The sequence below is a fragment of the Pipistrellus hanaki genome (genome assembly GCF_964339955.1).
Source record: "Pipistrellus hanaki genome assembly, chromosome: 17".
NCBI classification, from domain to species: Eukaryota; Metazoa; Chordata; class Mammalia; order Chiroptera; family Vespertilionidae; genus Pipistrellus; species Pipistrellus hanaki.
The window spans coordinates 28,985,102-29,008,660 of NC_140519.1; the positions used below are offsets into that span (position 1 = coordinate 28,985,102).

The following is a 23,559-nucleotide window of genomic DNA, read 5'->3' on the forward strand; positions in this document are numbered from 1 at the left end:
GAGAGACAGCCCATTTCCCACCGAATGCTGTCAGTCTTCTCTTTGCTCACGTGTCTTTTGAATGAACACTCAGTCATGGTTTCCTTTGCATGTCTCTGTTTACTAGTGAACACGGGGTAGCAGCTGGAAATAATGAGCTGAATCTGTATGGTCCATGTTGGAAAAGATCTCTGAAATCTGTTGTAAAAAAAAAAAATTTGAAAAGCAATGCATATTCCACTTGTAGCAATGGGTCAGGCTCAAAGTAAACTGTATTTTCCTATTCTGAATATATACATGTGCAGAATGCATAGGGAAAGAATGTGTGCAAAGCTACACCTCAAAGTAATGACAGTTTCTAACTCTGAGAAGAACGGAATTGGGAAAATATTATGAAAAGAGTATGTGGCTCTTCATACCTCTGTATTTGAGTTGTTACGGTGGGAATGCATTCAAGGATTACCATGTATGATTTTTAAAAAGTAATGAAAACATTCATGGTATAATGTCTTCTGTCTTGGGTATAGGAGTCTTTATTAAGTGGCTGCTGGGATAGCAAAATATATGATAGCAAACATTTATATAATCGACACTGCTATGTGGCAGACTTTTGTTGGTGCTGTGAATGGTAGGAAGGATGGATAGAACTAGCATTACCCTTGACAAGTTTATGGTTCAGTGTGGGAGCAGACATTCAGAGAGATATTTAAGCCTCACTGATTAAGAAACTTGAATTGGAGAATGTTACCAAGAACTATGGGAACAAGGCAGGGAGGGTTGGGAAAGCCTCCAAATGAGGCTGTGTTGGACATGGGTTTTGAAGGGTGTGCAGGAATTCTCCAGGCTGAGATGGTGGAAGTGACACTGGAGCACCATAAACTGTTATGTGCAAGGGCACAGAAGCAGAGGGGCAGGTGTTCATGTGGCTTGAGAAATGGATCTGACAACAGGATGAGTGATGAAGCTGGGAAGCTGTGTGGAGTATGAATCATGTCTGGTTTCCCAAATAGGACTAAAGAGATGGGCCTCTTTTCCTGTTGCTTCACCAGCACCCAGTCTAGCATACGTGAAAAAATGCATGCCTATGTGCATGTAATATTCCTTCCAAGAGTAGGAACAAAACCCCATCATTGTTCAAGACTTCATCATCTCTGGCCTACTCCAGCTCTACTCCTATCCTCCTGTATGTCCTTCATCATAGCGTTACTTTCTCAGAATCTTCCAACTCTCTTAGTCCTCTGGTTTCTTCTTTTTATCACCTTAATATCCCCGGTGCCTCTGTCTTAAAAATGACAGTGTTGGCTCTACCTCCTAACTGACTCCAGGTCACCTTCACTCATTCAGGGAGTGGACTGGGTGTCCTCTGTGGGTGCTTAAATCACCCACTGCATGCCTCTCTCTTGCACTTCTGCCACATACTGCTCTTACTGAGTTATCTTTCTCTCTTGTTCTTCAATTTCTTTTGAAACCCTTGGCCTCAAGCTCTGATTTTTTTTCATTTTTATGTCCCCAGGAGATAGCACAGTGCTTGGCATATAGCAAGTGCTTGATAGATGTTGAATAAATGAATTTTCCCTCCATTTGATACTGGGTTGCTGATTGTTAATTTGTGCTTTTATACCTGGCCCATCACCACATAGTACAATGTCATGTATGCCTAAGTAAAAGTAATGGGAGTGGAGCATTTGTGAGAAGCAATATCATGAGAATTCAAAGCAGGTTGGAGGCCATATTATCAGTGGAAAACACATTTCTATTGAAAAGTAGAAGCCTTTCAATAAAATCATTGTTTTGTAACACAATATTAATTTTCATGTTCTCACACTGAGGTTCATAGATGTTAATTTTTTCAAATACCTCCCATTAGTATGAGTTTTTATTTCAGTGACTAGTCGTGATCTGACATACAGTAGCCATCCCATCTGAAATAGCAGTCTCCTCACAGCGCCTCCCCTGGGTCCTAGCACCGCTTTCTCTCTAGACCCAGCTTTATTGTCTTTATGGCACTTGGCACCATTCGGCTGCCAACTTGTTAATGTCTGTGTCTTATGCTAGAACTTAAGCCATATGTGGGCAGATACCTCTTCACTCTTTCTCCCTGGTGCATCCCAAAGTGCTTTGCCTGTAACAGATACTTGATTAAATATTTCATGCATGGATGAATCTTCTCATTATTCTATAGCAAAATCTATTGAACCATTTGCCTGCTGCCCGATATTAAAAATTCATCATATTTAAGTGTTTTTCTTAAGCCTTGAGGAGTTAGCTGGGCTACATATTCTGTGGATGTAGAAACCTTTGCATGCCGCTGACACTATAAAATAGTCATCCATGGTGATTAATGAATGTTTACTTATTTAGTGGTTTTTAACTATTGTAATTCGAACGATGTTGTGCAGCGGCATCTTCTATTCTTTCAATATTGCCCCACTGTCCAGTCCTTTGTCATCTGGATGTACAGCTGACTTGTTTAAAGTAGAAAATAAAAAATAGCCCTAGCCAATTTGGTTTGGTAGATAGAGCTTCAGCCTGTGGACTGAAGAGTCCCAGGTTCAACTCCAGTTAAGGAAATGTACCTTGGTTGCGAGCACATCCCCAGTAGGGGGTGTGCAGGAGGCAGCTGATCCATGTTTTTCTCTCATTGTTGTTTCTACCTCTCTATCCCTCTCCTTTCCTCTCTGTAAAAAAAAATCAATAAAATATATATATTTTTAAATAATGTAGAGTCACTACTGAATATGTTAACTAGGGACTCAGACAGCTTTGCAAATAGGAATTGCAACACTAATGTGATAGATTATAAATTATTATTTGACACCTTTTCTTTGTAGCAGACTTTTTTATAAGAGCACTATATTAATATTGTATTATAAAAGCTGGAGCCATGAACGGAATACATTCACACATATATATTTATATGTATATAGCTGGAGACTTAACTACTATTTGCTTTGAACAATGGAGCCAACAGAGCATAAAATTAAGTGTTGGTCACATTAAATCTGCACATTTTAAACTTTTTATATGGCCACTTTTCAATAAGAAACAGAAACTTGAAAACTAGTTTGACTCTAAAAAGTATTAGGGGATAAAATACATTTGATGAGTAGAAATAATATGATTGAAAGGGTAGTGGAGAGAGAGGCTGGAATCGCCCTGCTTGCTGTATGGAAGACTCTTGCTGCTCCATAATCAATAATCCCAAATGACTCCAAAGGGCTCCACTGATGTATAAAAGGTGCAGAAAAATAATGTCATGGAGGAGTAGAGAATTGGTGGAAAATTAGTTTGGAATCCATTCTGGGGCTTTTCTTTAAAGGATCAGAAAAATGTCCTGCACTCAATTCTCTCTGGCCTGTGTATCAAATGTGTCACCCAGATATTTTTATTATTAAGGTAATGTGCCTTCAAATCAAAGACGGCGAGAAATGCAAAAGAAACCTTTGAACTTCCAGCCTCCTTTTGCACCTGCTCAGAATGCCTAATGGCTTAAAGAGCAGAATTAGGCCCCAGGATAGAAATGGAAAATAATGTTCAGGTCCTAGCAGAGAGCGAAGGGTTTTCAATTCAATGACCTGCATCATTTCAAGGAAACAATGGACCTGGGAGAAGAAATGAAAAGGGGGAGTTTATTAGAAGGAGATAAACAGGAAACAGAAATAAATGAAGACATGAAGGAGGGTTTTTGATGATGATTTGTGGGGAAATGTAGCACAGTTATGCAGGGGAACTGCATTGGTGGTGTATCTCTATGGCATTATTCGTTCCTGCAGACTCTGGATGATGCTTGTTTAGTGGGGGAGTTTCTCTTGCTTTGGATTTGTTAAGCACTTCCATAGGCTCCCAAGTTACATTGCCACAAATAAGATTCATGAGCCAGATTTCTGTTTTTGTCCCCGAATGATCTTCCTTAGAGAAGGTCAGTCAGCCACACAGACCAAAAAGACAAGACATATTGGAAGAAAGACTGAGAAAGTGAAAAATGCCTCTCTTATGCCAAGTGTGTGTGTGTGTACTGATTGGGAACTGGAATTCGTGTTTAGTTGGGAATCTGTGGCCAATCAGAAAGGATTCTATGATTTCTCAGCAATAAGCCCAGTGCAAATAGACAAAAATCAAAATCTGATCTCTTTTACCTTAATTTAAAAAACAAAACAAAACTCAGAGACAGCCCAGCTGGCATGGCTCAGTGGTTGAGCCTTCACCTGTGAACCAGAAAGTCAGGGTTCCATTCCTGGTCAGGGCACATGCTTGGGTTGTGGGCTCAATCTCCAGTAGGGGGCATGCAGGAGGCAGCTGACTGATGATTCTCCTTATCATTGATGTTTCTATTTCTCTGTCTCCCTTTCTCTTATAAATCAATAAAAAATATTTTTTTAAATCGAAGATATAAATCAGATATTTGCAGTAAACATACAGATAAAGTCAAATATAAACAAAGAGAATATTTGAAGAGAAAAAAAAACCTCCTTTAGAAAACTTTAGTATCCTCAAAGAAATTCAGAAACATGCTACATTCATTAAAAATTGCACCCATTCAAAAAAGTCCTGGATGCTTTTAAGAAGGAATACACCAGAGAATAAGGCAGCCCACAGAAATGAAAATGCAAGTTTTAAAATAAATTTTAAAATGTAGTAGATGATTTGGCAGATGAAATTGAGAAAAATCTCCCACCATGTAGGGCAGGGGTTGGAAAACTTACTCTCTAAAGACCTAGATGGTAAATATGTTCAGTTTTTCAAGCCATTTGGTCTCTGTCACAATCATTCTTTCTGGCTTTTTAACATGAATGCAGTGGGTATGGCCCAATCTGTAAACACTGGCTTTTGAATTGCACATACTTTTTATACATAACATATTTTTAATTTTTTAAATCATTTAAAATTGTAATAACTGTTGTTATTTACTTGTGGATCATGAAACATTAGACAGTAGACTGGAGTTGGCCCAAGGGGCCACAGTTTCTTGATCCCTAATGTTGACGAAAAATATGGATGATATGTAAGAATATAAAACTAACTTGTGGCATGAATTTAAACAACTCCTGACATAAAAGAAAAGAAAATCTTTTTGATTTTCATGTTTGGGAATCTTCTTTGAAATCTCAACATTTCTGACATTGGGCTTCTGAGAATGTAATACAAAAAAAAATAATCCAAACCAGACTAATTGGCCCAGCATTTGAACAGTGTTTACACAGTTATTAGGTAAATGCAGCTTCTTGACTTTTTTTTTTAAAACTGTGAATCAATCCACAGTTATAACATAGCAAATCAGGTAGAGGGTGGAGGATGGAAAATATTTGCTATTGACCTTGACCATATAAAAACAACGCTGTGGATGACAGAAGGTGGGACTTGGCAGGAAAGGAAAAATATAGAAACACAAAAAGGGAAATAAGTCCTAACTGATTTGGCTCAGTGGATAGAGCGTTGGCCTGTGGACTCAAGAGCCCCAGGTTCTATTCTGGTTAAGGGCATGTACCTTGGTTGTGGGCACATCCCCAGTAGGAAGTGTGCAGGAGGCAGCTGATGTTTCTCATCGATGTTTCTAACTCTCTATCCTTCTCCTTTCCTCTCTGTAAAAAATCAATAAAATATATTTTTAAATGGGAAATAAATTGAAAAACATATATATTTAAATATATCACTTAAGGTTATAAAAATAAAAATGGACAGAGGACCTGAGTAGACACTTCTCCAAAGAGGACATACCAATGGCCAATAGGCATATGAAAAGATGCTCCAACCCAAGGAGGTGGGAGCGAGGTAGGATGTGTGCTAACTTCTTACCATTGTCATTGAAGTACTCACAAATAATTCTCTAAAACTGATAAACTAAAGAGAATGAAAAGAGAAATTACCAGAGGTTGTCCCTGGAAATTCCACCTGGGGTTGGAGAAGCGAAATATTAGAGCTAGACCAGACCATGTGTGTTTTACTTAAAAAATAATAGTTTCCAGTGAGAAGAAATTATACCAGAAACTGGTAGTTTTCACCACAATTTCTTTTGTATAACTTTTTATGCTTCTATAATTTTCCTGGTTATTTTTTAATCTTCTTATGGCTATCAAAGAAAGCACACGAATGTGGTTTAAAAAATAAGATACACAAAAGCAAAAGCAATCCAGCATTGGAATTCTCAGGATGACAGCTCACCTCTTTCCCCTGTGTGCACCAGGCCAGAGTGATATCATGAAGGAAGCATGGAGTTTGATCTCACTGGCAGTGTGGCCTTGAATGAGTGACTTCCCCACTCTAAGCCTGTTTATCTGTGAAGAGTTAGAAATAATTACATTGTAAGTTGTAGAGATGATTAAAGGTGATTTATGTAAAGGATTGAAAACAATTCTTTTCATGTTCTATGTTACAAAATGTTATCTAAAAATTTATGTAAGTCTGGAACTATGTATGTATGTATGCCTGGAGCTAAGTATGTATGTTTGGAGCTAAGTATGTATGTGTAGAACTATATGTATGTATGTACATCTGGAATTATGTACTAGTATGTATGTCTTGAACTGTATATATGTCTGGAACTATGTGTGTATGTCTGGAGCTAAAAATGTATGTCTGGAAGTATATATGTATGTCTGGAATTATATATGTATGTCTTGAGCTGTATGTATGTCTGGGATTATATCTGCATGTATTGAATTAACTGTATGTCTGTATGGAATGTATGTCTGGAACTATGCATGTCTGTCTGGAATGACATTCATAAGCTGTGGGCCACCTTTCCAAGCCTGATTTGGTCAGACTTTCCCTCGCATGTTCTCATAGTGATTTCAGAGGAGCAAGGAAGAATTCACAAACACAAAAGAACTCTTGAGAAATCATCTCACACCTACCTCATCATCACCTCACAAGGCTCCCTGCCCCTTCCCAGACTTTCATACCCAAGCAACAGAGAAATAGACACCACCTCGTGATTGACAGAACTCAGGTCACATTGCAGAGGGTCATTTTGCACTCAGGACATTTTTGTTATCGATCTACCACATTGTTATTCCAAAGGAATTGTTGTAGAGATATGAAATGGTGATGATGATCAATAACCATTTTTATGGTTCATATTTGTTACCATTTTGGCTTTTGTCATGCTTTCATTCACTCAACATGCGCACAGAGGTTTGCCCATAGGTACGTGCTCAGAGTGTGTGGGCAGCTTTGCACCTTGCACACACGGCATCTCCCACAGTGTGCTCACCCGGGCAGATGAGTGATGAGTTTTCCTGCTGTACTAAGACAGAGCAGACACAAAGTATGCTGTGCTGCTCTTCCTCCGTATTCCTCTTGACAGGTGCAACAATCTGGGCTGATGGGAAGAGCAGGCCTGGATACCCAGGACCATCTGGGATGCCAGAGACATCTTGTTTTCTGCTGACTGCCTGCGCACGTCTCTGTGTGCCTTCTGTGAGGTCTGATAGTTAGAAAGCCCGGTGCCTAGCGGCATGCATGTGAGAGGCAGCAGATCCTACCAGCATCACATGCCAGTGTTCACTTCACAGCTTGTGAGCAGCAACCTCTACACATCTGGATGGTGCTCCTTTATAAACAGCTCCATCACTGGGGAGTCTGGGATGAATCTCTGACACAGGATTAGGGAACTGTGCAAGTGGTGGCGCCTGGGGACAGGCCAGGCTCCGCGTGGGAGGAAACCACTGAGATGACCCATCACTGGAAGGAGAGGTAGTATTTGTGCAGCAAAGTCCAGCCTGGATAGGAGAAGCATCCCTTTTCCTCTCCTAATTTGGAATGTTTATCTTTCCATCTTTCTTTCCTTCCCATTCTCTGTACTTTCTCAGTTTTTTTTTTCTTGTTTTGATACCCACCTTTTCCACTGGTGTCTTTTTCTCCTCCTTTCTTATTAGTTGCTTTTCTTTCGGTCTGAGCACACTACCCTGAGCCCTTTCTCACGCTGCCTGCTGCTCAACTCGAGGCAGCTGAACTCCAAAAGCCCTGCCTGTCCTCTGTGCTGCTCTACTGCTTCCCCTCAGCAGGATCTGGAGTCCAGCAGCAGCCATGCTAGAGATGAGAAGATTTACTTTCCTGAATGCGTAATAGATGGCAAATACTTTTAGTGTGCTTTGGATGAACAATTTCTAACCCTTCCACAAACAGCAGGATAGGCACTATATCCAGTGTACCAATGGCCACTTTTAGATGGGGCCAATCGCTGGTCCAAGGTCACAGTGAATGCCACACTTCCGATCAGGTCTGCATGCTTGCAGATGCCTAAAGGCCTTTTTCCTTATATCACCCTTGTGTAAATGTAAAAAGAAAAAAAAAATTGAGGACCATAAATGTGAGCTATTTTGCTAAGAAAAGAACTGTAGTGCCAGAATGGCTCTGCTCTTTTGGCTCAGCATAGGAGAAATATAATCAGAGCAAAGGCTGTTTTATTCCCAACCTGGGAATGTCAAGAACACAGCTGGGACTTGAACCGGTTTTCTGACACTCAAGGATAGAGGAACTGTGATATATGATGACCTACCGAACAGTTCTTTCTTTCCTTTGACAAATAATTATTGGGTGCCTGCCATGTGCCAGGCACTGTCCTCAAGTTAGGGGTTCTTCACAAAATAAGAAAGATCCCTGCCCTTGTGTAGGTTGCAAGGACATGGGAAGAGACAGACAATAAACAATAGACAAAGTAAGTGAGCTGTGTGGTTTGTTAAATGGTACTTGCTGTAAAGATAGAGACCATAGAGCAAGATGGTAAGTACTGGAAGCTCCAGAGAGAGGAGTGTGGCATTTGTTAAACAGGGAAATCAGAAAGGACTTATGGAGGAGGTAGCATTTAAGCAAAAGCTTGAAGGAAGTGAATTAGCCATGTAGGTATATGAAAGAAGAGTATTCCTACAAAATAAGAAGTGGGGCCTGGCAGGCATGGCTCAGTGGTTGAGCATCGACCTGTGATCCAAGAGGTCATAGTTTCATTCCCTGTCAGGGCACATGCTCAGGTTGCAGGCTCCATCCTCAGTGTGCGGCATGCAGGAGGCAGCCAATTAATGATTCTCTCTCATCACTGATGTTTCTATCTCTCTCTCCTCCTCCCTTCCTCTCTGAAATATGTGTGTGTGTGTGTGTGTGTGTGTGTGTGTGTGTGTAATTTTATTTTTAAGTGGGCATAGTCAGCAAGGGCAAGGAATAGTGGGAGCAGAACGTGTTAGGGGAAGAACAGTAAAATTGATATCAAGTAAGTACTAGATAACCAGATTGCTTGAGGCTTTGTAAACTATTTTAAAATAAGGGTAAGGGGAAATCAGAATGAGCTTAGGTGTATTAAGTACCTGGATGTAGTAATTTAGGTATAGTGTGATAGTGTTTCTGATCAGGATTGTAGCACTGTTAGTGGTGAAAGAGATGGGAGTGTGGCTGTACTTGAAGGGAGATCCCTCAGGCTCTCCTAATAGATTAGATGTGGAATGCAAGAGAGAGATGGAGTCAGTGATGCATCCACGATTTGGAATTTCAGCAACAGGAAGTATAGAGTTTCAGGTGAGATGAAGGCAATTTTGAGAAGAACAAGAGGTCAGTTTTGTACATATGGAATTTGAAATGTTTACTAGAGATGCAAATGTTAACTGAAGTTGTCAGCTGTATGTATGATTCACTAGTTTGGAGAAAATATTGGGCTGGGGATAAAATTGGATATGAGAGAGAGAGAGTGGGTGGGGGAGAGAAGAAAAAAATAATAATTATTCTCTATTAGAGGATTTATATTTAGTCTTTATTTATCCAAGGAAAGCTGTTTACACACACACACACACACACACACACACACACACAGAGTCCATCAAAACCCGCTAAAATAAACATTGATAGGTTGTTGTTTGTTCTTCCCTCACTCCCTCCCCCTCCGGTCTCCTTCCTTTTTTCAATCTTAAGTAAGATTACACAATGCGCATGGCCAGTGTGGTTCAGTAGTTGATCATCAACCTATGAACCAGGAGGTCACGGTTCCATTCCACGTCAGGGCACATGCCCTGGTTGTGGGCTCAATCCCCAGTAGGGTGTGTGCAGGAGGCAGCCGATAAATGATTCTTGCTTATAAATGAGACACTGCAAATATGTTTACCACTTCTGATATTTGGCCATAAAACTCTCTTTGTCCTTCTAGTGGGTATAAACACTCTATGCTTTCTCTATTTTTTCCACAATCAATCCACTGGGCCTCATGTAAGCTTACCCAGTTAATTTGGACAGCCATTGAAAGCTTAAAATTGCAGTGTTCTCTTATAATTCAAAACCCAATAAATTAAAAGGGAATTTATATTGCAAAACAGATAAGGGGTAATTGGGTTTCAAAATTCAGCTTCTAAAAGTGTCTTGTGTATATTCTTTCCATAGCAAACTTCTTTTTTCCTTTTTTTTAATTAAGGTATTATATGTGTACATATCTTACCATTGTTCCCCCCCTCCCCAGCATTTATTTTATTAGAAGAAAAGCTTCAGGTTTATCTTAAAGAACTTAAAATTTAAGAGTTCTTTCCAGTTAAATACAAATCAAAAATTACCATAAAGCACAGCTGAAATTATTGTCTAAAATGGAATCATTTGGAAAAAAAAAAAAAGTAATTTGTAAACAAAGATGTGTCTTTTGTATAAAGTGAGGTCTTTGTGTAAAATAGATTTTCAGCTTGTCTGTAGAAAGGCCAGACGGACTCCGAAAGGAAATCCCTGAGTTCTGCTTGGTGTCAGATGCATCCAGGTTAAAACAACACACTGCCTCCGGCCTCTCTCAGGGCAGCAAAAGCAACCAAAATTGCCTCCGGAGCTGTCAATGCAGAAAATGCTGTAGTAGACTGCACATGGGGGGGAAAACTGGGACAAATGTTTTTTAATGTTTGCCTAAGGACAGAACTTTTATAAAATTAGTTTATTGTTTCTAATAAATATGTAATACTATTTCTTTGTTTTATACTATTATTATTTTGGTTTAGGCTCCTATTTTGGGGGGGGGGAGACAAGGCAGATCAGACAAAACTATCATCCATTGGGTGTAGAGAGAGGTGTGAGTATTGGGGGGCAAGGAAAGGTTCAAATGAAAGTTCAAGTAACTATGGAACTGTTAAGATTTGACTGCTCTGCACCGCCCAGTGGGACAGTGTAAAACGTAGATTGATGTGAGTTGAACAAATGCTTGGTGTTTCAAAATTGCACATACAAATAAAGGGTAAGCTTTTTAAAGGAATCAGGTTATAACATTCACTCCCCCAGACTTGGTTTCTTGGTTTTTGTTGGGGATGGGGCATCCTGATAGACTGGAGAAGTCCCGAGGGTCCCTGGGGGGCTACAAGAAGAAGTTCAGGCAGAACAAATGAGTCTGCTCTGAGGATCCAGACTAGGGCAGCTGGAGTCACCGTGGCTCTTAATGTGGAGCAAACTGACACCAATTCCATATAAAGCCACGGCAAAGAATCGGCTCAGAAATGGGGCCAATCTATCACTGTCTGGTTGAGGAGAGATGAGCAGTGCTGATTCATAGTAGAAATCTTTATTCCTCCCCATCTTATTTGCTCTAGCAGTTTATGTGGAGGCGTACCCCTGTAGTTTCCACAGTCTTAAAAATCTATGTCTAAAGCTCTGTGTCTCTTGCCGTCCAAGCGAGTGGTAACCAAGTGACCACGTAGCAAGAGTATATTCTGAAGGAAAAATGACCCCGCTTTTTAAGTGTTAGCCTTAGAACACCTGGATTTGGGATAAAGGGAAATTTTATAACGAGAGCAAACCTGGTGGGCCGGTCAGGTTGCGTTCTGAGATGACCGGGCATGTTTGAGCTCGTCTCCTCCTGAGCCTGCAGGTGCATGGGCTTGTCTGGGTGTGAGGGTGCCTTGCTCCTAGGAAATGAGCAAGTTAAAGAATGACCCTCCAGGAGGTTTAGTATATTGTTGTATAAGCAGCTTTCTCCTCTTGTCTTTCCCTTCCTAATTTACAGCCTTCCGGGTCTGGTTTGAGGAGTTTTCAAGAGATGTGATTAGCTTGACTTGCAGGAAACTTGCAAGGGGTTGCAGGGTAATGATGTGTCAGCTATGAACTCATTCAGCTCATCTGAAGGAAATTTTTAGAGCAGGAAAGAGCCAGATTCAGAGGTGCTGACTTGTGAAACGTGGTGGTAAGTGCATTTCTAGCTAAAGGAGCCAAAAGTCTAGTGCCCTAATCATGCAAAGGAAAGGAGGCAATGACCGGCAAATGGAAAAATTGAACAACAACAAAACATTTACTCATCTGTATCATCCATGCCAGAGGTTCTCCTCTGTCATCAAAATCAGGAAAGCAGAGGGCAGATGTCTGGCAGCATCTGACTCAGGGATGGAAGGTCTAAGGAAGAGGCCACATTTGACTAGGAGCCACATGATCACAACACAGGTTCGTGGAGGGCAGCTAGGGCTGGGCTTGAAACTCACTGCTGAACAAATCACCAGTAGGTCTATGAGCCCAGACTCAGAGAGAATGGTTTCCTGTCATTAATTCATTCACTTATTCATTGCGGCTGTGTGAGCATCTATTAAATTCAGGGCACTCCGGAGAGCTGGTTTAACAATTCTATCCTCCCTGAGCATATAACTTAATATTCTAGTTACTAGGGTAGCAAAACAAATTACCCCAAGATTTAGTGGAGGAAGACAACGGTTTATGATGCTCATGGATTATATGGGTCCGGAATTCACTTAGGGCTCAGCAGGGACAGCTTGTCTCTGCATCATGGTGTCTGGGAACTTCCGGGGGGAAGATTCAAAGGCTGGCGGCTGGAATCATCTAAAGTTTGTTTGCACACTTGTCTGAGGAATGGTGTTGGTGGTTGCTGTCAGCTGTGACGTTAGCTGGGTGATTGGCCCAAACTCCTACACGTAGTCTCTTCATGTGGTCTGGGCTTCCTCACAATATGGTGGCTATGGTTCCAAAGAAGGGAGCTGGAGAGGGAGAGCCACACAGAGACCGTGTCTGTTTTAGTCACCTACCCTCACAAACACAGATAGCATGAATTCTGCTGAACTCGATTGGTCAGCATGGTCACGGACCCTGGAGAAATTTGAAGGGAGAGAAAATCAATCCCAAATATTAGTGGAGGAAAGCTAGTTATGATAAATGAAAAGCAGATACGTAGGTATATATGTATATAAATGTGTGTATATGTGTTCATATATAAAATCTATCACATTTAATAAGAGTGGAAGAAAAATTGCCACAGCTCAAAATAAAAAGTGATGCATTTTTGTGATTACTTCATAAACAATGGCACAAAGATTCATACAACTGAAAAGATATTGATGAAAGCTAACACCTGAGCACTGTTTTCTAAATTTGAATCATGCCCACTATTTTTACTGTTGTTTTATTATTTTTACTGTTGTGCCCTTACTTTTTTTTTCCCTTAAAATTGACCTACTCAAGTTTGTTTTAAGAGCAAACTAGACAGTACTACTAAAATAAGATTTATTTTTTGCCATGATTTATTTGCCATAAAATAAAAGCAACCTTAGATATAATAAAGGTAAAATAGAACAGTTATTAGATGCTAAATAGACTGATGTCTGTTGAAGGAGCTGAGGCTGAAGGGACGCCTCTCTTTGTCAAAACACACGCTGGCAGGTGTTAGAAAGGTGTTAAATCACACTCAGACAAAATTGAGGCTCTCCCCTTGACTTACTCTGAAAGATTGAAAGAGAAGTGAAAGCAAATGATCCCCAGTGAGAAGGTCAGTGATATTTATGGCCAGGTCTGTGTGCCTCCCAACAGCTTTTAAAGAACTATCAATATTATAATCCTACTTTGTTGGCAAACACTGATCCAAGGGATAAAAATAATAGATAGCTGGTTGGCTGGCATAGCTCAGTGGTTAAGCATCGACTTATAAACCAGGAGCTCACGGTTCAATTGCCAGTCAGGGCACATGCCTCAGTTGTGTGCTTGATCCTCAGTAGGTGTGTCTAGGAGGCAGCCGATCAATGATTATATTTCATTTCTATCTCTCTCTCCCTCTTCCTTCCTCTCTGAAATTAGTAAAAAAAAAAAAAATTTTAAATAGGTAGTTAAGCATTTATATAGGTTCAAGCAAGATCCTGGGATCCATGAGGAGGACCAGTGTCTAGCACAGTTAATTGCTGGTAATTTACAAATGTATTTGTAACCCGCCATCTGTCAAAGGCTGGGGCTCCTTGTACCTCTGCTTGGTTTGGTTTTCTAAACACCTCCTTGAAAGGTCCAGTGAGCAGAAAAGGGTCTTGGCTAGTTGGCTTCTACAGAAGCTCTAGCTGCTCCCAGTTCCTTATTACCTTTCCCCACATGCTGGCAGAATTGACTTCTTGCTTCCTCACTGTGGCATAACTAATGTTCCTAGACTTTATAGAACCGCCTTCAGTGCAGAGCTGCCAGACCAACCTGCACTTTTTTAGTATGCAGTATTCCTGCAGCATTCATTTTAGAAATAATTATTAGCATCTGCCAGGACCAGTGTTGTACGAGGCCCTGGAGATACCAGAGGACAAGCGGTGGGCACTTTCTTGGAATACAGAGAAAGACCACTTGGGGCAGCTATTTCCCCCCCTAAAGTTTAATTAATTGCTTAGCAACACCATTGCCTTGTTGTCAGAGCATTCATCAGAAAACACTGCTTCTTGGGGATTTTTCCCAGTCGAGATGATAACTTGAGGATAGATGGGCTTCCCGCCCGGAGCTTTTCTTTCTGGTTTCCGGGGGTGTGGAGAAGGTCTGCTGAGGTTAGGAGGACAAGGGCCAGGTATTTATGTCTGGGGACTCCAGCCAGCAGCCTTGACTGCACTCAGGACTTCTAATAGTAGTGCCTTTCTAGGCATGGGCTGGCTTTAACAGACCTGCTTTTCCTTCTCTATTTATAGTCATCTACGGTGAAGCTGTCAAAACCAGTGGCTCTGTGGACTCAGCAGGATGTCTGCAAGTGGTTGAAGAAACATTGTCCGAATCAGTACCAGATCTACAGCGAGTCATTCAAACAGCATGACATAACTGGTAAAGTATGCGGCTTCCAGAATATTTCATGCCCTCTCCCCTTCGCGATGGCCTTTCTCATACCCTTGCAATGAGACAGCATCTTCGTGCTGAAATTTTCTGGCTTGGGTTTCCTTTAAAAGGGAGTAGTCAACTCCAGATCCCAGTGAGCCATGCCACTTAGCAAGCATATGACATTGTTGTAGAGAAGCATGGATTTCACATGTCCAATATAAAAATGTGTGGAAATCAGGGTAAGGGGCTCAGGGATTTTAGAGAAAAATAAAAGCAATCCTAGAGGAAAAAAAGGGAAGAAAGCTATCAAATCAATTTGGTTACAGGATCAATCAGTAAATATTCTAAGTAGGAAAATTCTGAAGTAAATAGAATATTACTAACTCACTACCCCTGAGATGAATACCTTCAAAGCACAATTTAAGACTTCGTTAGAGCTTAATGCTCTAACTGCCCAGCCTCTTTACAAACTCTTCCTCGCTATCTTCTGAAATCTAACCTTTCTCTATAGTTTCTATTTACTCCTGTTACTTTGGAAAGGGGTGCATTAAGCAGAAGGTATTTAATTTTGCAGTTCAGTGTTTGCCCTGTAACTCTGAGAACTGGGGCAGATCCTACCTTCCATAGGGCAAGACTTAATGGGTGGTTTCGAAATGTGCTCCTTGGAGCCCTTAGATACACTCCAGGCAGCCCAGGGGATAGGAGTGTGCTGTGGGTAGAGGTGCGCATGTCAACCAAAGCAGCTCCCTTGTCTGTTTTATATGTTCAAATTGTATAGAAAACTAGAATTGGAACAACCCTGAGGTTTAAAATCGCTAAGCTAGATTATCATGGAGTCCTGGTGACCAAGTGGATAATGTTTAAGTATATAAGGAACACACCCAAGGGTAGCTCAAGCTGAGTTAACAGAGCATAAAATACCTCCCAACTTAAGCATAAAAAAGGTCCTTAATTCACTTCCTCTCTCCCCTCAACTGGAGGTAATGGCCCATTTGGATAACATCCCTGAAGTCCTGAGGACAGAGGTGGAACTTTGCTTAGAATTCAGGTGTTAGATTATATTTCTCAGTTCCCTCCCTTAAGAACATAAGAAAATCCTGTGTAAGGTCAGCTGTTCCGCCCCTAAAAGCGATCCGTCACTTAGGAACCATTTGGCTGATTATGGTAGCCTTCATCAGGTAATGTCCGCTAATGTTTCTTAATGCCTGTGATGGCCAGGGCGAAGCCTTTTCCGTTATCTTATTTGAGAGTAGTGTTCTCTTTCATTAAGGGTGAGAATTATGAGGTACCCTTGAGGGAAGGGTAAGCATTTATAATGGTTTGAAGAGGATGATCATATTGCTCCTCGGAAATGAAGATCTCATGCTTCAATGCGCGTGGAGCAAATGGTCCCACTTCCCAAGCCTTTCTGCTGAGTGACAGGAGGAAAGGGGGTGTGGGGCAGAGAAGGGTATTTCAAACAGCCATCCTGTTCTTTTCTGAGGCACCCGGGGTCTCTGTGGAACACTGCCAGCAGTGTCCTTGGGTCCTTGGGCAAGACCTGGCAAGGATCCTGAGCAAGTTCTTTAACCCCACATCCTCATCCCGAAAATGGAGGCACTAATAGTACCTGCCTCATGGTATCATTGTGAAAGTGAAATGCGATAATATAAGTATAGCCATTTATTGACACCTTTTTCATGCCGGCATTGAGCTATTATTTAGGTCACGTTTCATCAAGACGTGTCTAAAAACATACCATGACTTCATTCTAAGCCCTTTTCTGACAAGAAAAGACAGGGACTTATTTGGGGACGTTAGGGATCAGAGGTAATGACTTTAGATGAATATTCGGTCCACTTCTTTTTGACACTCCCCTATTGGAGGCCTCAGAAGACCACTCCCCTCTCCTGTTCTCTGGGCCAAGATAGAATGTAACATTCCCAAGTGATCACAAGTGCCAAGTGCCCAGAATTAGCTCTCAGAACTTGGGCCAGCCTGCAGTTACCAGCTCTGTGGTGCTGGAAGCTGAGAGAAGCCTAGTGCCCTTTGAGGCTATCATCCACAAAGCAGAGAGGCTAATAAAATGTCAGGACATTTTGACAGAGCCCACTTCTGCAGCCTGTGCAAACATAGAGTGACTTAGGGACATGTCAGGGCAGTGGGTGCTGCGACCAAGCTCTGTGATGTTGTGAAGGTTACTGGATGCACTGTGGCTTTCTCTGACTATAAAGAAGGGGATGAGGATCGTCTCCACCTGACAGTGTTGCTGGGACCGCGGTTCCCTGTCATTGTAAGCATGCAATGAATGTCAGCTGCTGCTGCTTTCTGAGGTGCTGTCCTGACTTCTATGAAAATCAACAACCCATAGGAACAGTGTTGAATCCATCAATCTTTATTCTCATGGAAAGTGGGAAATGAGCACCTACGCAGGGAAGGGAGATAGTCCAGGCTGGTAACTATGCTGTGCTTGTCTGCAAGGCTGCAAGAGAGATGCTCATGTGTCTCTTACGTAGGCTTAGATTCTCCTGAGTAAAGCTGTTCCCTTGTCCTCCTGATAGCCAGGATCTCCAGTATCATCCTCATCAAGGAGGTGCGGTATATCAATGTGACGTGTAAACAGTCTCTTAATTTAGAGGCAAATGATATAGTGGATGTAAATACAAATAACATGCTGGGTCAGACCCTTCCATCTTGTCCTCCACCCCCCAACCTTGGACACATAATAGCTGTGCAATGTCACACAAGTCTCTCATCAGGGAAATGACAATGATATTTATCTCACAGTGTTACTGAGAAAATTAAATGGGATGATGCATGTGAAGGGCCTAGCTTAGTGCATAATGGACATTTATCCATTTAGCAAGTAATTATAAAACCTCTACCCTAGTGTATCAGGTTTGGGGAAGATAGCAATCAATAAAATTGTTAGTGGTCTGTGGAGGTGGAGAAATTGTGCTTCCGTGGAAAACGATGCATCACCAATAGCACACTGTTTGGGACGATCTCATTCCTTGTCTACAGAGATGGTGTAGAGCTCTGTAAACTGACAGCGATGCAAAGATCATTCTTGCTGTAGACATGTAAATCCTGTCGCACAGTTTCAGGTGATGTCCCTAGCTACTGTGGGAAACGTGAGTTTTGCCTTCCATGTACACATTCATGTTTCACTCTTCTGGTTCTATAACTATGTCTGCTGTTGAGATCCTCTTTTGAACTGGTGGTGACATCATTTTCCTCATTAATGAGTTCAATAAAATCTCAAACCATGTGCTCACTTTTGCATTGACGAGTCATAACTTTTACTTTCTTTGGAAACGTAACCTTTCACCTTGGTAGTTTAGTTTTTTTAATTTATGTTTTAGCCAGTAATTTCACTATGTCAACATTTTCTGATTGCCTTTGTTTATGTACTAAGCAAACTTTGCCCCCAGTTTCTCCAAAGTCTAACACACTGACGATATGCTTCAAACTACCAGCGTGCAAAAACAAAAACAAAAACCTTTGGCAAATTTTTTATTCGAAGATCTGCGAATCGCATTGTGTCCAGAAGGTACCTGCTATTTTGTGGCAGATGTGTTTAATCAGAAGAGAAGCTGCTAGTGTTAACTCCCCGCAGAAGAGCTCTTAAAAAGGCATAAGATGGTTAGAACACCTGAGAGGCATTAGGGGCCATAGATTTAAATCATCAGATTAGGCTTGAAGGAGAGAGATTTGTCTATTTTCCTGTGCTTGCGAGATTTCTCTCCCCGGCTCTCAGAGGCCAGGCTTAGCATGCTGATGAGGAAGCTCGCTGGGCCCAGGTGTACGCTCCCAGACAGCTTTTCAGATTCTCTTTTATGCGCAGTTAAAGAATCTTTTCAGGTCTGAGGCGTCCAACCCTTGGTGGTGCCTGGTATTCTTCCCGGGGTGGTTGTTAGAGTCACCTCACCTCCTTCAGCCTCACATCCTCCATCCGCAAAGGGTTCTTTCCCCTGCCAGCGTTCAAGACGTACGTTCATGGGTGAAGCACTCCGACCTCCCCAAAATACAAAGCATTTTTTAAAGCTATTTTGAATGTGTAAAAGGTTTTTGAGTTGGCTGCTTTGTGAACAGCAATAGGAATCCTTTTGATATCTAGGTGCATACAAGAATAAACAGTTATCATACGGGTATCCCCTGCAAAATGGTCAATATTGATCTGTCCTATTTCTCAATGGTCTCCTACCAAGGAGATGAGTACTTCTAGTCCTTTTTGTGCTTCAAGCACTGCTCGTTTATACCTCTTTCCCTCTTCAAAATACTCTGCTGAGATGCAGCCCCTGGGATGTGGCAGTTCTGCTTATGCTGTTGAATAAAGGGGAAGCCTTTTTTTCTCCTTTTCAGGCCTTCAGACCGCGGCTCTGTGTATTTGCTAACACCGTTCCCATCAGTGGGGACTTCTCCGAGCTGTTCCACCCCTTTATCCTTGTGCTGTTTTCTCTCTTATTATGGTTAGAGTTCCCCATGGAGACCAGTGGGGTGTGTAGTTAACAGGTGTCAAAAGAACTAGAATAATTACTTTGTGTGATGCACCTGTGAGAATACTACTTATAGAATCCAGGTTAGCCAAATAAAGTGCAGGCGTATTTACCACTGCGCCTCATCTGCAGACTTTCTTACCTTTATTGGTTTTCCCCTCTGGATATTACGTTCTACTTTTCTACATCTTTGTATTTTTGTTACAATTCTGTTTTGTCTGAACTGCTCTACATTTTTTTTTATTGAGCCCTAAGCAGCATAGGGAAGTTTCTGACATCACCAGGGCCTACATTTCCAATAATGGAATTCTCCAGGAACATAAATTACTCTGTTCCTAACCCCTCCATCCCTACGTGGGCATCTTTCTCCTGTTGTGCTGAGAAATTATAAACTATCTGGTGAGATAACCCTACAATTTTAATCTCTAGTTCATCTATGTCCTCCTTTATCCTCTTGCTTCAAAAAACGTGGCCTTGTTCCCTTCTCTAGGCAGACCTTGGACATATTGCAGGTTTGGTTCCAGATCATCACAATAAAGAAAATCACAATAAACCAAATGCTACAAACAAATAAAAGAATAACTAATAGTAGTACAAGAATAAACTCGGTGTTTTGCATATTCACAACTATACCTACTTTTGCTCTCCTGTAATTCTATTAAATATGTATGATTTCAGGTGGGTACTGGAAATACCACGGGAAACACTGTATAGTATATGTTATCTAACCACTCTGCTGCCCTCTTGAAACTAATACAAAAATTATATTGAATGTAAACTGTAATTGAAAAATAAAATTAAAAAAGAAAATAGATGAAAAGGGGAGCACTTTCTAACTCATTTTATGAGACCAAAATAACATGATACCAGAACCTGACAAAAGATGTTACCAAAAATGTTATGCTATAGGCCATGAGCATAAACCTAAAACCTTCACAAAATACAAACCAATTGAATTTAGCAGTAGACCAAAAGATTACAGTATAGTCATGTGTACATTGTGAAAATCAATGTGATTCATCACATCAAAAGAATAAATGAAGAAAGTCATATGTTCATCTCACTAGATACAGAAGGTTGCTGCTTTCAGCTCTGATATATAAAGAGCTTGGATGTCATCACTCAGATCTTTACTGTAAGAAAGGCTGGACAAACTGAAATGTAATGGTTTTCTTTTTTGGACCCATCAGAGAATTGATGCCACAAAGCCAGTCATCGCCCTGAAATCTGGAGAGTAGGGCCCATGCAGGAGTAGAGCCCTGAAGACTTGCTTAGCAGGAAGAGAAACCAACCCGGTATTGATGGACAAAAGATTTGGACACCTGACAAAGATTTAAAAATGGCCCACAAACACATGAAAGTGTGCTCAGCAGTATTCACGGGTCAGGAGAATGCAAATAAAACCACAGTGAGGTTCCGCTTTTCACTAAGTAGAACTGCTACAATTCACATGCCTGGCAATGCCAAGTGTTGCTAAGTGTGAGCACTGGATCTCTTGTACATTGTTTTTGTATGATGTGGTGGCCCCTGACTTAAAACTGCCCATTTCTTATACAGTTAATCACACATGGATTAAATGTTCCTTGAATTCTGCTCTGTGGTATTTACCCAACAGCTTTGGAATCATATGTTTATAAAAATTCCAGTGCATGAATATCCAAAGGAGCTTTACTCAAATTAGATTAAGCTCCAAACAATAGCTAGGTCCGTCAAAAGCAGAATGGATAAACAAATTATGCTACATTCATACCAAAAACATTGCTCAATGATAGGAAGGAACCAAACTACTGATGCATTACAACAACATGAATATCACATTGTGCTGAGTGAAAGAAGAAACAAAAGACTACATACTATGTAATTCCAATCATATAAAAATCTAAAATAGTCAAAATTACCTACAGTGCAGATCAGCCCAGTGGCAGCTTGAAGGAGGGGGTAGAAGGAAGATGGACAGTGCAGAGGAGCAAGGGAACTTTCTGTCCTGAAGAAAATACTGTAGATCTTTGTCAAAAGGCATCTGCTATTCAAATGTGTGAAATGCATTATATATAAACTATAACTCAAGTCATTTTCAATAACAAGATGCTTTTCAAATTTTCTGAAATGGCATACTGTTTTTTAAGAGGAAATAGTGAAAATGTCATTCTACATCTTCCTTATTGGCTATTGGATCACTTATATTAAAGATGATGATAGATAGATGGGTTTTTATATTCATCTATTATCTATAGATATGCATTTATCTAGATATAAAGCAATTGAGTTTGAAAATCCACTTTATGCAGTTTTCACTGGAAGAAGAACCTGAAGACTCCAGAACATTTGTATGAAGAAAAGTAATTTTACCTGTCCTTGGAAGATTACCCCTGACAAAAGGGAACAATGTTCTTGTCTTAGTGAGATTCCACTTGTCTGAACCTACACCAGCACATTCAAGACTTAGAATTCGTAGATGAGTCTAATTTCAGAAATCATTTTAAAGTGGCGTAGAGTTGTCACTTTAGTCTTTTATGCATGTATCCTGTTTAAAGTTAAAAACTACCCTCACCATCATTTTATAAAACAAAGGAATATTAAAATTTTTTTTAAAAAAAATCTCATGATTTAAAACTGGAGTTTTACTTTCAGAAAAAAATACATTATTTTTATTTTTTCCATTTTTATCACAGGGCAATGCTGCTTTGCAAGCTAGCATAAGGAAACTTGCTCTAAGGGGACATGTATTTATTTATTTATTTATTTATTGACAATTACTGACAATATTTGACAGGATAAGAGTGAAAGTTATCACCAAATGAACTGTTTTATAGATCAGAGAACTAAAACAGAAGGAATATCTTTTTTTTCTTCTTTTTTTTTTACCTACAAAATCGACTCCCACACACTTCCATACTGTCCCCTCTATCACCTATGGACTGCCCACTGTAGAATTATTATGATCAAGGCAGGTGAGGGTTTCCTACGGCCACATGATTAATTTTCTCTTGGGTAACAGTCTCCTCCCCTCACCACTTTTGCAGTTTTTATAAACTAAGACTGAAGGGCAGGTTTTGCCTAGGTCTCATGACCAAGAAAAGGAGAGCTGGACCAGGCTATTAGCTTTCTGAATCCTTATCCAGCAACACCCCTGTCACTCAGCAGACACCATACTCCTGCCTTTCCCCAGCCAGCCCCAGGTAGCAGAGCCCAAGCCAAAGACTTCTGAGACCTGAGAAATACCAGTGCCAGCCAAAAGGAATGCCTTATTCCTGCTTTAGAAGACCCCCTGATGTCATGAACAGTGCTCATTTTTTCTTGGAGGCTTTCTATGGGCAAGAGACCATGCTGAGAGCTATGTGTACAGCATGAGAGGGCACCTGTTCCATGCTAGCCTATCAGTAGCGCTGATAATCTCGCCAGCTGGCACAGGTGAGGAAGCCAGGTTGAGTTCAGTTGGGTGACTTAAGGAAAGTTCAGCGCCTGAGCACTCATCATCATCTTATTGAGAGGTAAGAGAAGTTAAAACCTGGAAAGTACATAGAATAGTGCCTGGCACATTGTAGGGGCTAAACAAATGTAACCTGCCATCATCATGATCAGTCTATGTTCAACGAATTGTAAGCATTTAATAAGTACCGCTGTGGGCCAGGCACCGGGCTGATTACTGCAAGATAGAAAAGCAGGACTCTGTTGGTCCCTTGATACCAGACTGGAAGGGACCTCATCCACCTCCTGTGATCACATGATTAAACAGAAGCCTAGAGCTAAATGAGTTGTGCAAGAGCATACAACTTCTCAGATTACCGGAAAATATTAAAAATTAGGTCACTTGCTGTGGGAGATCAGGAGACCATGCTTAGGAGAAGGCCAGCAGCACACCTCGCTTACAAGTACCCAGAACAGGGGTCTGGGATGGGCAAGACACTCTTTAGTGAACGTGTTTTTCCCACTCCAAACTCCAGGAGCAGAATGAATGTTTTATAGCCACAAAATTCAGTCTGTCTTCCTTCTTTTCTACCAGATCCCAAGGCTCCTTCCTTTTCCTCCTCTTTTTCTACCTCTATAGTCTCCTTTAAGGATGTCACAGGATTCTAAATCAAATATGACCAAAAGTCTAACTTCCTTAGCTGCT

At 40.9% G+C, this 23,559-nt stretch overlaps 1 protein-coding gene across 7 annotated transcripts in view; it reads left to right on the forward strand.

Annotated features, from left to right (window-relative positions):
* Positions 1–23,559, forward strand: part of SAMD12 (sterile alpha motif domain containing 12) — a 325,419-nt gene that overhangs the window by 118,885 nt on the left and 182,975 nt on the right. For 6 of the 7 annotated variants that reach the window (XR_014793243.1, XR_014793244.1, XR_014793245.1 and 3 more), the window contains one exon: positions 14,844–14,973. Coding sequence is in view for 2 of the 7 variants with exons in the window: in XM_084864987.1 (XP_084721113.1) it covers positions 14,844–14,973 (130 nt within the window). In the remaining 5 variants the exon portion in view is untranslated. Of the gene's footprint in view, positions 1–14,843; positions 14,979–23,559 lie in introns of all 7 variants that reach the window. The other variant, XR_014793242.1, reaches the window with a different exon arrangement.